The following is a 13,553-nucleotide window of genomic DNA, read 5'->3' as shown; positions in this document are numbered from 1 at the left end:
TAATATCTCTGTCTTATCCGAATTTAATTGGAGAAAATTATTTGTCATCCAATCTTTTACATTTTTAACACACTCTGTTAGCTTAGATAATTGGGAAGTTTCATCTGGTCTCGTTGAAATATATAGCTGAGTATCATCAGCATAACAGTGGAAGCTAATTCCGTATTTTCTAATAATATTACCAAGGGGCAACATGTATATTGAAAATAGAAGGGGACCTAGGACGGATCCTTGTGGCACTCCATATTTTACTGATGATAAATGAGATGACACCCCATTTAAGTAAACAAAATGGTAGCGATCGGACAGGTAGGATCTAAACCATCTTAGAGCCTGCCCTTGAATACCTGTATAGTTTTGTAATCGATCTATGAGTATGTCATGATCTATGGTGTCGAACGCAGCACTAAGATCAAGTAAGACTAGAAATGAGATGCAGCCTTGATCTGACGCAAGAAGCAGGTCATTTGTAATTTTAACAAGTGCAGTTTCTGTGCTATGGTGGGGCCTAAAACCTGACTGAAATTCTTCATACAGATCATTTTTATGCAGGAAGGTGCTCAATTGAGCAGACACAACTTTTTCTAAAATTTTAGACATAAATGGAAGATTTGAAATAGGCCTATAATTTGCCAGTACACTAGGATCTAGTTTTGGTTTCTTAATAAGAGGCTTGATAACCGCCAGCTTGAATGGTTTTGGGACGTGACCTAAAGATAACGACGAGTTAATGATATTGAGAAGCGGTTCTTCGGCTACAGGTAACAGCTCTTTTAGTAATTTAGTGGGTACAGGATCTAATAAACATGTTGTTGGTTTAGATACAGTGATAAGTTTATTTAGCTCTTCCTGTCCTATATTTGTAAAGCACTGCAGTTTATCTTTGGGTGCGATGGATGAAACTGAAGTGTTAGACGCTGTAGAATCTACATTCGCTATTGTATTTCTAATGTTATCTATTTTATCAGTGAAGAAATTCATAAAGTCATTACTATTTAACGTTGGTGGAATATTTGAATCAGGTGGCGTCTGGTAATTTGTTAATTTAGCCACTGTGCTAAATAAAAACCTTGGATTGTTTTGGTTATTTTCAATGAGTTTGTGGATATGCTCTGCCCTAGCAGTTTTTAGAGCCTGTCTATAGCTGGACATACTGTTTTTCCATGCAATTTTAAAAACTTCCAAGTTAGTTTTTCTCCATTTGCGTTCAAGACTACGAGTTACTTTCTTGAGAGAGTGAGTATTACTGTTATACCATGGCACAGTACGTTTTTCTCTAACCTTTTTCAATTTGATGGGGGCAACAGCTTCTAATGTATTAGAGAAAATAGTACCCATGTTGTCAGTAATTTCGTCTAATTCATGTGTATTTTTGGGTACAAATAGCAGTTGAGATAGATCAGGCAGGTTATTTGCGAATCTGTCTTTGGTGGCTGGAACAATAGTTCTGCCCAGACGGTAACGCTGAGACATATAGTTAATATCAGTTATACGCAGCATGCACGATACAAGGAAATGGTCTGTAATATCATCACATTGGGGTACAATATCTATAGCAGTAAGATCGATTCCATGCGATATAATTAGATCTAGTGTATGATTAAAACGATGAGTGGGCCCGGTGACATTTTGCTTGACTCCAAAGGAGTTTATTAGGTCAGTAAACGCAAGTCCTAATGTATCATTTGCATTATCAACGTGAATATTAAAATCTCCCATGATTAGCGCCTTATCAACTGTAACTAGAAGGTCTGAGAGGAAATCTGCAAATTCTTTTAGGAATTCTGTATACGGCCCTGGTGGTCTATACACAGTAGCCAGAGCAAGAGATACATTAGATTTCTTTTGCATGTCTGACAGTGTAACATTTAGCAGAAGTATTTCAAAAGAGTTAAACCTGTATCCTGTTTTCTGGGTAACATTGAGAATATCACTATATATTGTTGCAACACCTCCTCCACGACCAGTCTGACGGGGCTCATGCTTATAACAGAAGTTTGGTGGAGTAGACTCATTTAGACCAAAATAATCATTTGGTTTTAGCCAGGTTTCAGTCAAGCAGAGTACATCAAAACTATTTTCTGTGATCATTTCATTTACAATAACTGCTTTGGGTGTGAGTGATCTAATATTTATGAGCCCAAACTTTAAAAATTGTTTTTGTTCATTTACTTTACATTTTTCTGGTTTAATTACGATAAGATTTTTTCTAGATCCTACATTATATTTTGACCTCACTATTCGGGGAACAGACACAGTCTTAATAGTTTTTACAGCACAAGTACTTTTATCATTTAAGCGGGTGGAACAAAACTCATCATAATAGTTATTAGAGAATTGTCTTACTAGTCACATGGAGCGAAGTGTCCTGGAGATGTTGTCAGAGAGCAGCTCCGCTCCGATTCTGCTGGGGTGTAATCCATCAGCGCGAAACAGCCTAGGACGCTCCCAGAAAAGATTCCAGTTATTAACAAATAGCAGTTTCTGTTCTTTACACCATGACAACAACCATTCATTTAAAGCAAAAAGTCTACTGAACCTTTCGTGTCCTCGTCGATACGTGGGCAGTGGTCCTGACACGACGATCGTCGCCGCGGGCGTCGTGCTGCGAACCGTCTCGATCAGGCTGCTGAAGTCCCTCTTCAGCGTCTCCGTCTGCCGCAGCGTGGTGTCGTTAACCCCGGCGTGAAGCACGACCGCTCTGGGGCTCTCGTCGACCTTCAGGATCGCGGGTATCTGCGCAGAAACATCGAGAACACGAGCACCAGGCAAACAATGAGTGTGCACTTTACCTTCGGCTAACGTAGCACTTACGTGTCGGACGATGGAGTCTCCGATGATCACAGCGTCGCGTCCTGTCTCGCGGAGGGGAGTGAAGCGGTTCCGGATGGAGATGTCGAAGGCAGGAGGGGGAGAAGTCGTCGCCCGGGACCCGGCTCGCGTCCTCCGCTGTGGATGCACCCAGGGTCCGTGGTGTCCCGGCGTCGCAGTGAAGGACATCTGGGAAGATCGCGTCCTGGGTGCACCGGGCCTGTGCAGAGAAACACACGGAGTAGACGTGGTGGGACTGTTAACAGATCGCTGTATACTTACCCCGGACTTGTGAGCGTCAGCCCGGGATGATTCCAGCGCGGTTCTCCGCTCTCTCAGCTGGGCCTGCCTCACCTCCAGGTCGCGAATCTGCTTTCCCACGGCCTCGAGCTCGAGCTGCACAGAGTGGAGACATTCATCCGCCATTAAAGCAAGTAACAGTGAGTACAGCAGTGGTAATGTGTGTGAATATGTGTGTATTAGCGCAGTTAGCTGCAACCACGCCGCTGATGCTAACGGGCTAAAAGCTAATAGCGGACCCGGGAGATCAAAATAAAACTAGTGATAGCGAGGCGCTCTGATTGTTTTTGTTGTAGAATACAATAGAGGATATATTCACACGTTATATAAACGGAAACGATGATGTATACAATTGTTTTTTGAGTTACAAATAGTCAATGAAAAGAATATAGTGACGGAGCTCAAACGCAGTACAGCCGCCAACAACAAACAGGAAGTGACGTTTTCCTGTTAAATTAAGACAACAGAACTGGAAGTTGCATGCCAAAAAAACCTGACAGAAGTCTGCTGTTAGAAATATACTTAAAATTCTGTATTTCAGGGGCAAATAAATGTCCATTATATACAACTAAAATATGATAAAGAAATTATTCACCCAAAAATGAAAAGTCTGTCAATCATTTACTCACCCCTCATGTCGTTACAAACCTTTATGACTCAATTTATTTTCCTGAACAGAAGAATGTATAATACAATGGAAATCCAATAATAAATGTACTGTAAATGGTGAGTGTGAATAAATGTTGAAAGAAATTAAATTTTGGGGTGAATCCTTCTGCATGTTTGGTCTTCCCTGACAGTAAAGTGTAGCATGTAGCAATTGTCCCAGGTTTATTGACAATCTCACTTTGAATTTCAAGTGAAATAAATAAATAGATAAATAAATAATAAAAATTTATTTTATTTATAAAGCAATTTTCTTAAACCCAAAAGTGCCAACTAAACTATACACCAAAACAAGGTGACAGAAAAATAAATAAATAAATAAATAAAGTACACTATAAAAATGCAATTAATTATAACAACTTTGTTGAGAATATTTAACTTAAATATTTAACTTTAAACATTTACTATAAAATTGTTAAAGTTAACTAAATTTATCATTTTAAATCAAGCTTGAACAACTTGGAAAAAACTATTTAGTTTTCTAATGTTAAATGTTATGTTCTTATAACTAATTGCAGCAGTAATTTTTAGGGTGTAAGATTTACTTTTCAAAATATTTCACTCAAAAATTATTAGTAAATTTCATAAATTATTACAAAGAAACAGCAAGTAACACATTGAATTATAACGTGAAATTTTGAAGTCAAATAAGACTGAAATAGTATGCTTATTTGCAACTTTAAAAGATAGTTTTCACATTGTACGGGTTATTTGTCCAGTCCAATTTATTATTAAATAAATAAAATGATGTATGATGTATGTTACGAGTGCAAGATTGACTCGAATTCATAAATCTTTGAATGTCAGCATGTTTTTCTGTGAAGTGTGTCCCACATTTCACCTTTTCTTTTCTTTTTATTTTATTTTTTGTCAGAGATTAAGAACACAAAGGCTTAAGCATCTGTTTTATGGAGGATATATTACTTCACCATCTCCTCCCAGAAAGTTGCATGTCATTGATCTTTTCCAGAGTTCAAAGTGGCTTTTAAATAAGTTATTGACTCTGGGCTTTCTGTTTAAGGTTGGTGACAAGAGAAAAATGCCACAGGTTTTTGCAATCCAATTCCCTCTTTAAAGTCGAAATAATCAAAACAGATGACGCCTCCGCTGAATAGACATCCCCACCACAACATTCTCTGGGCTTCAGGCGTTAGAACACCACAGCCGAACATAACAGCCCATGAATTATGTATTGAAACTAAGTATATTTACTATAACGGGCTGGAATTACAGTGAGCTCTAACGTTTCGCTAAGGACAAGGTGGTTTTCAATAATTTATCTGATAGCAGGGTGAGTCGAGATAAAATAGCTGGAAGGCTGTGGAGGTGTCTGATGTGGACACGCTTTTACGTATTACAACAAACATTGGCCTCCGCCATCCAGAGGCTTTATTCATTGAATGGAGCTTGTCCCAGACTCGTTCAGAATGCATTAGTGATCTAAGTGTCACAGCAAGAAGAAAAGGCATCGGTCTCAGTGCCTGCTATGTGTAATGTCAGCGTTTCCATTTGTTTCCATAGGTTTCGTCTGATTATATTATACAGTATATCCATGTCACACTTGTACTGAGTCAAAGCAGTATGGAGATTCTGCCGTTGTGAGTCTTGTATCCCTTGATCCCATGTGAAATGTTTAATAATAGAGGAAGTAAAAAAAAGAGGTAGAGGTACAGCACCTGCTGATATTTGATATAATAGTCCAACAGACCATGGACTTCTGTGAGGGGTTTATTCCATCCATTAGTTAACTTAACAGCCTGGAATTACTGTTTGTGAGTTGAAAAGCTAAGTATTTGTCTTTTGGTTGTAAAATATAGAAAGGTTATCAGTAGGCTGCTTATATATTGATGATAACTGTATGATACTAATTAGGATACTAATTAGGGCTGTGCAAAAAATCGAATTCGATTTTCAAGCGCATCTCATCAGTAAAGATGCTCCTGTGATTAGAAGTATATCTCCAGCACGTGCGTTCAGATCAGGGTTGCCAGGTATTCACAACAAATCCTGCCCAGTTGCTTCTTAAAACTAGTCCAAAACTAGCCCAATCGCGTTTCCAGGAGGTTTCCTGATAAAAATTGCTTCCCGTGGTTAAAATATACATTTTTTGGAAGGGTTGCCTTGGTAAAATTCGCATTTTAGGGGCTAAATATCACGTTATTGGTATTGGGGTTGCTTCAAACCGCGGACATGAAAAACAATCGCAGACTTGGCAACACTGGTTCAGGTGGAGCGGCAGTTACTACACAGAGCCGTAGTCTACCGACAACTAACACAAAATCGTTTTCAAAATCGACAAAGAATCGATTTTAACATCGATTTTGTGTAGATTGACAGTGAATTACGGCTCAGTGTAGTAAATGTCAACCAGTGTTGCCAATTCTGTGGTTGTTTTTCATGTCCGCGGGTCGAAGCGACCCCAATAAAAATAGCGTGATATTTAGCACCTAAAATGCGAATTTTACCAAGGCAACCCTGCTAAAAAACTTATATTGTAACCCCGGGAAGCAATTTTTATCGGTGAACCTCCTGGAAGCGCGATTGGACTAGTTTTGGACTTGTTTTGAGAAACAACTGGGCAGGATTTGTTGTGAAAACCTGGCAACCCTGATCCGGACGCACATGCTGGAGATATACTTCTAATTACAGGAGCGTCTTTACTGATGAGATGTGCATGAAAATCGCATTCGATTTTTTGCACAGCCTTAATACTAATCCGTAATGTTATTTTTGTGTTAAGTGAAATTTTGTTTGGAACAAGAATACATATCCTCCATTTTTCTCTCGCTCCCTAGTCAAAATTCCTGTTTGTAATTAAAAAAAAATAGCAGGAAAATTTCCCAGCATCACAGCATGTGATGCATTTATTTAAAATTAGTCAAACATTGATATAATTTTTAAGCCAATGAAAACATTGGCACGTTGCCTTCCATTATTTTTTTTTTATTTTTTTTTTTACATTTATTTTAATTTAGGCAAGCATTGCTTAATTTAATTATTCAATTAAACAAACTGCAATAATTAACAAAGTGAGTTTTTAACATTTCTTATTTATTTAGTTATTTATTTAATTTTTGTTAATATTCTTATTGACAGCATAATAGACTCTTGACAGTGGAGAAAAGGATATTTCTGTATCACTTACTGTGTGTGTGTGTGTGTGTGTGTGTGTGTGTGTGTGTGTGTGTGTGTGTGTGTGCGTGCGTGTGTGTCTGTGTGTGTGTGTGTGTGTGTGTGTGTGTAGTTCACCCATGTCAGTTCCAAAGTCTAAAATGAACTCTTATTAACTAATATTTTGAATGGATATTTTAAATTTTATTTATTCATTGATTCATTCATTCATTTATTCATGACGTAATTTCTGGTTTCGTTTTTAGTATACTATTCAGCGATGCATACGTAATTGCATTTTCAGTTTTTATGAAATAAATACAGTTGCACAAAATTGCATTTTCTTTTATTTATGGATGCATTATTTTTTTCTATTAAACACAAAAATATTTTTAAATAGTGTTACAAAAACCAAATAGTTTTATATTGACTTGTTTGGTTACCAACATTATTTAAGTATTTCCTTGAAGTATTTTTCACAGAAGAAAAACATAAAAGTTTGGAATGACATGAGAGTTAGTAAATAATGAGATTTTTCCACATTTTTACTGTGGACTATTGCTTTAATGCATAAAGAGCCAATATTTGGCTTAATTATTTAGTTTTGACTTAGTATTGAAATTTATGGTATTGATGGTTTAAATTTTAGGAGAGACTTGCAGACTGAGAAACTGGAAAAAGAGGAGCATTCTTATGAGCACCTTACTATGGAAGCTTTTGAAATCAGTGAAGCTGGTGTTCAGAGGACTGTATGTTGGGGATGTGTGATTGATTCTGTTTGATACAGCATGCAGCGCTGCCCGGCTCTTTGATGTTCAGGTTTTAGCAACACTGCTTTACATGTATGGAGGTGTTATCCTCAGTTAAACTAATCCAGCCGCTGTGTTTTGAGCAGGTGAATGATATCTTGGGCAGGCTTGACTGAAGATGGGGGAAGTCAGATGTGTAAGAGAGGTGTAAGTGTCTTACACTAGGTGAGGAGATATATTTAGTGTCACTGCTGTGATGCTGTAGCTGCAGCCTCTTTAGACAAGCTGCTTCAAATGAGAGAATGATTCCCAGGAGGCAGAAAACAACATGCACAAAAAACGTACATACAGTATGCATACAAAAAAGAGGGAACATGCACCACATTAGAATATTAGTATGAGTGACAGTGATATATCGGCCTGGCCGAGTGTTAGTCATTTAATCATCAACGCTGGCCAGTTACACTGAACTTCTGGCCAGTGAACAGGTAGTTCACCTTTGTCAATTCCTAAAATATATAAATATATAAGTCTAAAATATATTTTATTTTATTTTGATTTATTTTATTGGTTTAATTTTATTTATGCACAATTGCATTTTCTGTTTGCATATTTATTTATTTATTTAATGTATGTCTTGATTTTATTTTATTTTTTATATATATTTTATGTATCCATGCATGGACAATAACATTTTCAACATTTATTTTATTAGGTTTATCTATTTATTTATTTATGCAAAATTACATTTTATGTTTTAACATTTATTTATATTTTAATTAATTAGTTTAGTTTAGTCATGCATTCATAACTGCATTCCTTGTTTTATTTTGTTATTATTTTATGTATCTATGCATGTAGTTATATTTTCAGTTTTTATATATTTTTATGTATGCATGAATAATTTCATTTTCTCTCTCTCACTTTCTTTCTTTCTTTCTTCACAATTGCATTTTCAGCTTTTAGTTTTTTATTTATGCATGTATTCATAAATGCATTTCTTGTTTTAATTTATTTTATGTAAACATGCATGATTGCATTTAGTTTTATTTATTTTTAATGCATGCAGAATTGCTTTTTATTATTATTATTTTATATAGGCATTTTATTTTATTTTATGCATGTCATGCGCAATGTGCAATAATTATATGGTATAATAAGAAATGAAGATCAGAACTGTTGTCACAGCATTAAAGGGATAGTTCAGAAAGTGGACTCTAATGACTGTTCTGTTGCTTTTGATCATCTTTAATAGCATTTGAGACTTCACCTTACAATGCTATGAAGTCAGATGATGATATGGTCAAGGGTTCAGGGCAGAGGAAAGCTTTAGGTTAACCAAAGCTGCATTGCATGCCCCACATCTGATCAGGGGTTTTCAGATCAATGGGAACATAAATGAGAGCAGCAGGCTATTATGGACTCAAATAATGCACCAATTTTCTTATCTCTCCAGACCAGCTTGATGGATCTATCTGATACAGGAGCCATAGATTATTGTGCAGCGCGATTAGAGCAGACAACATCCTCCTCCTGAGAAACCTGAGATGCTTTAACCCGTGCTGTTTTTAAAGGGACAGTGTTTTGTGAGGGGAGGGGAAAAAAACAATCATTATTTTCACAGTATGTTTCAGGAACCGCTATTCTCTGATTGAGACTGATAGTGCAAACACGGGCCTCCTGAAAGCTACATGAGGGTTGATAGCATCTTGACAAACTATGAATTGTTGATAGAATCTGGTTTGCTGTCAGGTTGGCCCAGAAGCGCTCTCTAAACACGCAGTCAGGCTGCTGCTGGTTATCTGTGTAATCTGACAGGAATGGACCTTTTGGTCATTATGTTTGCTCAAGTATTTGACAGATAAATCAAATCTATCTTGCCAGTGTTAAAATATGGTTGTAGAGGTCTTTTTCTGTTGTATACTATATAATAAGATTTTTTTAAAATTGTAAATGAAGCAAATATTATCAAAATGCAAACATGTTTTTTTTGTATGTGTGTGTAAAGACATTAATGCAATGATGACACAAAGAATTGCTATATACCACAACCACTGACATTTTTGTGTGTAGTTGTCATAATTTTATAAAGTTTGGATAAAAAAGTCTTGTATTGTTAATGATTGATTGTCCTCATGCCCGACCCTAGTTTGTTTGCTGACACCCCCACACAAACATTAAAACACTCTCGCACATTCCTCTGCTTGGGTTTTCTCTTGTCGTTTTAATCCCCATCTTTCGTGCTGTCTTTCGCTTGCTCGTTCTTTCATTCTCTCTGTATTTCACTCCTCTCCTTCTAATAAATTATGTATGCCATTTCTGCCAGGCTGAGGGCTGCATCGCTGCCTTGCTGAAATTGCTCTCTCTCTCTCTCTTTCTCTCCATCTCTCTCTCTCTCTCTCTCGCTCTGGCGCTCTGCACACAGGACCGAGTCTGCTCTCTCAGAGCTCACTGCAGCTCAGCTCGAACCCAGAGGGCTCCCTCCAGTACTCCGCCAGCTACCACAGTAACCAGACCCTGGCCCTGAGCGACTGCTTGTCTGCACCACAATCTCAGCAGCCTCAGCCCCCTCCGCGCTCCAGCGGTCAGCCCGGAGGAGCCGTGCACAGCTACAACCAGGTGAGCGCAGCTTCTTTCCTCTTTTTCGCAGAGTCTCATAATATATCAGTCTTTCAGTTTTGTATTTTCGCAGAGACGACTCGTGATCAGAGACGTTGTGGTGCTTTTGCATAGTTAATTTCCTTAATTTCTCATAGATCATGTGTCAAGCTGCTGCCTAAAAAGTGATTTTGAGACCTGATGAAAGCAATTAACTGCAAAACCGAAGCATTTGTTAGGAGACGCCAGCGGTACTGCATTGCATCGAGCGGCAATCGTGTGCGGACAAACTTTGTCATTATCTTGGGAGTTAAATTGTGCCCTGTTGATGGGACTGTAAATGAGACAGCAAACCCTGCAGGGTGGTTCTCCCAACTTTCATTTCTTTTAAAAGACTCTTGCACACCTGCTATGAACTACGAACATTGCAGTAAAAAATTTACGATTTCTGTTCGGACCACAAATATTTAATTTCCTCGATGTTCGCTAATTAACTTACTGTTTAACGCATGCAAATGGTGAAGAAGAAGAGCTTGAGCGGTCGGTCACGATAAAGCTGACATTGGCACATCCTCTTTCTCTCACTCGCTCGCTCACCCTCCCTTTTGCTCTCTTCTCTCTCTCATCTTTTGACACTTTTAATGAACACATAGACCCCTCTGTCTTTTAATGAAAGATGTTCAGAATCCTCGGCCTTCCGGACTTGTTTCTGAGAGAACTGGGGGCCTCGCTGCAAAGATTCTTTGAAAACATTGTCATTTTAAATTAATGGAGTTTCTCTGGCTTACAAGTGTGAAAGCAGAAACTGCATTGTGTTTCTTTCTGTACTGTGTTTGTGTGGACTGTCGGCTTGATTCTGTGGAGGGTAATCTGAAGAGCGCTTGACTGCTCTAGGATGGGTTTATATAACACAACGCATCAGTTAGGTGCTTTTATGTAGATATTTTTAACACCATAAACCTCTTGTTCCCTAAATAATTCATCTACATCAGGAACCAGTAGCAGTCTCTTTAAGTAGGTGTTCCTCTGCTCTGTGCCGGGATGTGGTGCCCCCTTTGAGCTAGAGAGAGTGAGTGAGAGATTGAGAGATAAAGCATTTGGCAGAGGAATGATGGTATAATTGTATTACACCTTGGTATAACATGATATCGAGCTATTAAACGCCTTTTTTAAGTCTTCACAATCCTATCTTGAGTTTTTTCTTCTTCTTCTTCTTCAGAGGATTCTTCCATCTCTACCATCTCATTCATTAAAGTCTTATCAGGAAGAGCTGCACAATCCTGAAAATAAAGATTAAAGTTACAACCAAAAAGCTTTTTGCAGACTGAGAACATATTCTCTAGTTCTGTATATAAACCATCTCCAAGCAGGGCTTCAGGATAGATAGAATCAATATGTTGCTTTAAAGACTCTGTCCCTGTGAAGCTTTGGGAATGTGACAAATTGTGTGTTGCTGTGAGAAAAAAATGTGCATTCTTAATGGGCACATCTGTATGTGAAGACATGTCAGCAGAACAAATGACATCTTTATTCATTTATTTAACTATCTATCTATCTATTTATTTTATTTTATTTTATTTTTTATTGCGTTTTTCAATGTAAAAAGTCAGTAAGCAGTATTGGTAGTTTGTTTATTATTTTAGTTATTTTTTAAATTGATGTATAGGTGTTATTGCCTTTATTAGTTGTGCAAAAATGTTGACATTCAAAGTCTTACCTGCCAAAATCATAATCAGAAGATTTTTAGAGTAAATTCAGTGCTGAAACTTGCAGCACTTTGTTGTTTCATCTCAATGACAAAAGTGGCCCAATTTTACTGAATTCAGCCTATAGCCGGCTCAACAACTCTATCCACAGAGAACCGCTCTTGATAGGGGATTGCTCATAGATGTTGCAAAGCACCACTGAAGAGTTTTTTTTTTTATGAATGTATATTTGTATATGCAAACAGAGCCGGGTTTAGCTTTAAATGTCATTTTCCCGTCTTCAAGACCTATTTATATTTATTCAACTTTCCAGACTATTTAAATATTATTACCTGATATCAGCACAAGGAAGGAGGAGAAAACACAAATACAACCCCCAACCCCCTCCCCCACCCTCACTCTGGAAATTGCACTGACTGCCAGTTTAAAAATAACCTAATTTATTCTGAATAAGAATAATCAGGTTTCATGCTTTCTGTAAATGAGAAACAGTGGAACCAATGTTTCATTGTAATCACCCACAATCGTCATGGTGATTATGAGGAATCTAAAGGAAGAAATGTTGATTCACACGCCAAAGCATCTTTCTAAATTTCTGGCACTGCGCCAGCGTTAATTTGCCTGGGTTTATCTGCGCACGCCTGCCCTTCTGAATTACAGGCAATGCAACATTCATTGACATAAGGGGTGATGATCCCGTGAGGAAATGCGACATATGGCCATGCATGTATATGCAATAACTTCCGTTTAGAGGCTTTTTTTATGTGTTCAGGATACATGCTTCATCTGTTACTTTCAAGGGAATTATTATCATTTCCCATACATTACCATTTGATTATCAAGTAAACAACCTTGAAGGGATAGTTTTTCACGCAAAATTGAAAATGAATTTACTCACCCTTGTGTCATGCCGAACCTTTGACTGTCTTTTCCGAACACAAAAAAATAATTTGAAGAATGTTTTTTTGGGGGGGGGGGGCATTTTTGTCATATAATGTCGGGAATAGGATAACCATGGATAACCATACTTGGCTGTATGTCACTTTCATTTTATGAAAGTTTACTGAAAAAAAGAAAAAAAAACTTTCCCAAAAGGTCATAAAGCTTACAATAAATCAATTTCCATGATGTTTGTTCACACAACATGTGAGAACTTGTGTGTTTTATTTATTTATTTATTTTTGAATGTCTCCTAAGCTCACCCAGGCTAATTTAATTGATCATAATACAGTGAAAACTGTAATATTCTAAAATATTATTAACATTTCAAATAACAGTTTTCTATATTAATAAATCAAAAATGTAACCGTTGAATATAAAAATGTATTCCTGGGATGTCAAAGCTGAATTTTCTTCAGCCATTACTCCAGTCTTCAGTGTCACATGATCATTCAGAAATCATCCTAATATGCTGTTTTGCTGCTCATGAAACATTTCTGATCGTTCTCAATGTTGAAAACAATTGTGCTGCTAATATTTTTGTGTAAACCATGATACATTTTTTTCTGGATTTTTTAATAAATAGAAAAATAAAGAAGAAAAGCAAATAAAAAATTCAATTAAACTTGCTACCCCAACCTTTTATTTTAAATTATAATTTTTTTTGTTTATT

The 13,553-nt window shown here is 37.1% G+C and overlaps 1 protein-coding gene across 3 annotated transcripts in view; it reads left to right on the top strand.

The window, feature by feature from the left end:
• ctnnd2a (catenin (cadherin-associated protein), delta 2a) overlaps positions 1 to 13,553 on the top strand; it is a 323,418-nt gene that overhangs the window by 169,272 nt on the left and 140,593 nt on the right. For all 3 annotated transcript variants that reach the window (XM_059524711.1, XM_059524710.1, XM_059524712.1), the window contains one exon: positions 10,063 to 10,256. In XM_059524711.1, the coding sequence (XP_059380694.1) occupies positions 10,063 to 10,256 (194 nt within the window). The remainder of the gene's footprint in view (positions 1 to 10,062; positions 10,257 to 13,553) is intronic.

This window comes from Carassius carassius, chromosome 35, assembly GCF_963082965.1.
Source record: "Carassius carassius chromosome 35, fCarCar2.1, whole genome shotgun sequence".
Taxonomy (NCBI): domain Eukaryota; kingdom Metazoa; phylum Chordata; class Actinopteri; order Cypriniformes; family Cyprinidae; genus Carassius; species Carassius carassius.
This window is presented reverse-complemented; position numbering and strand designations above follow the sequence as displayed.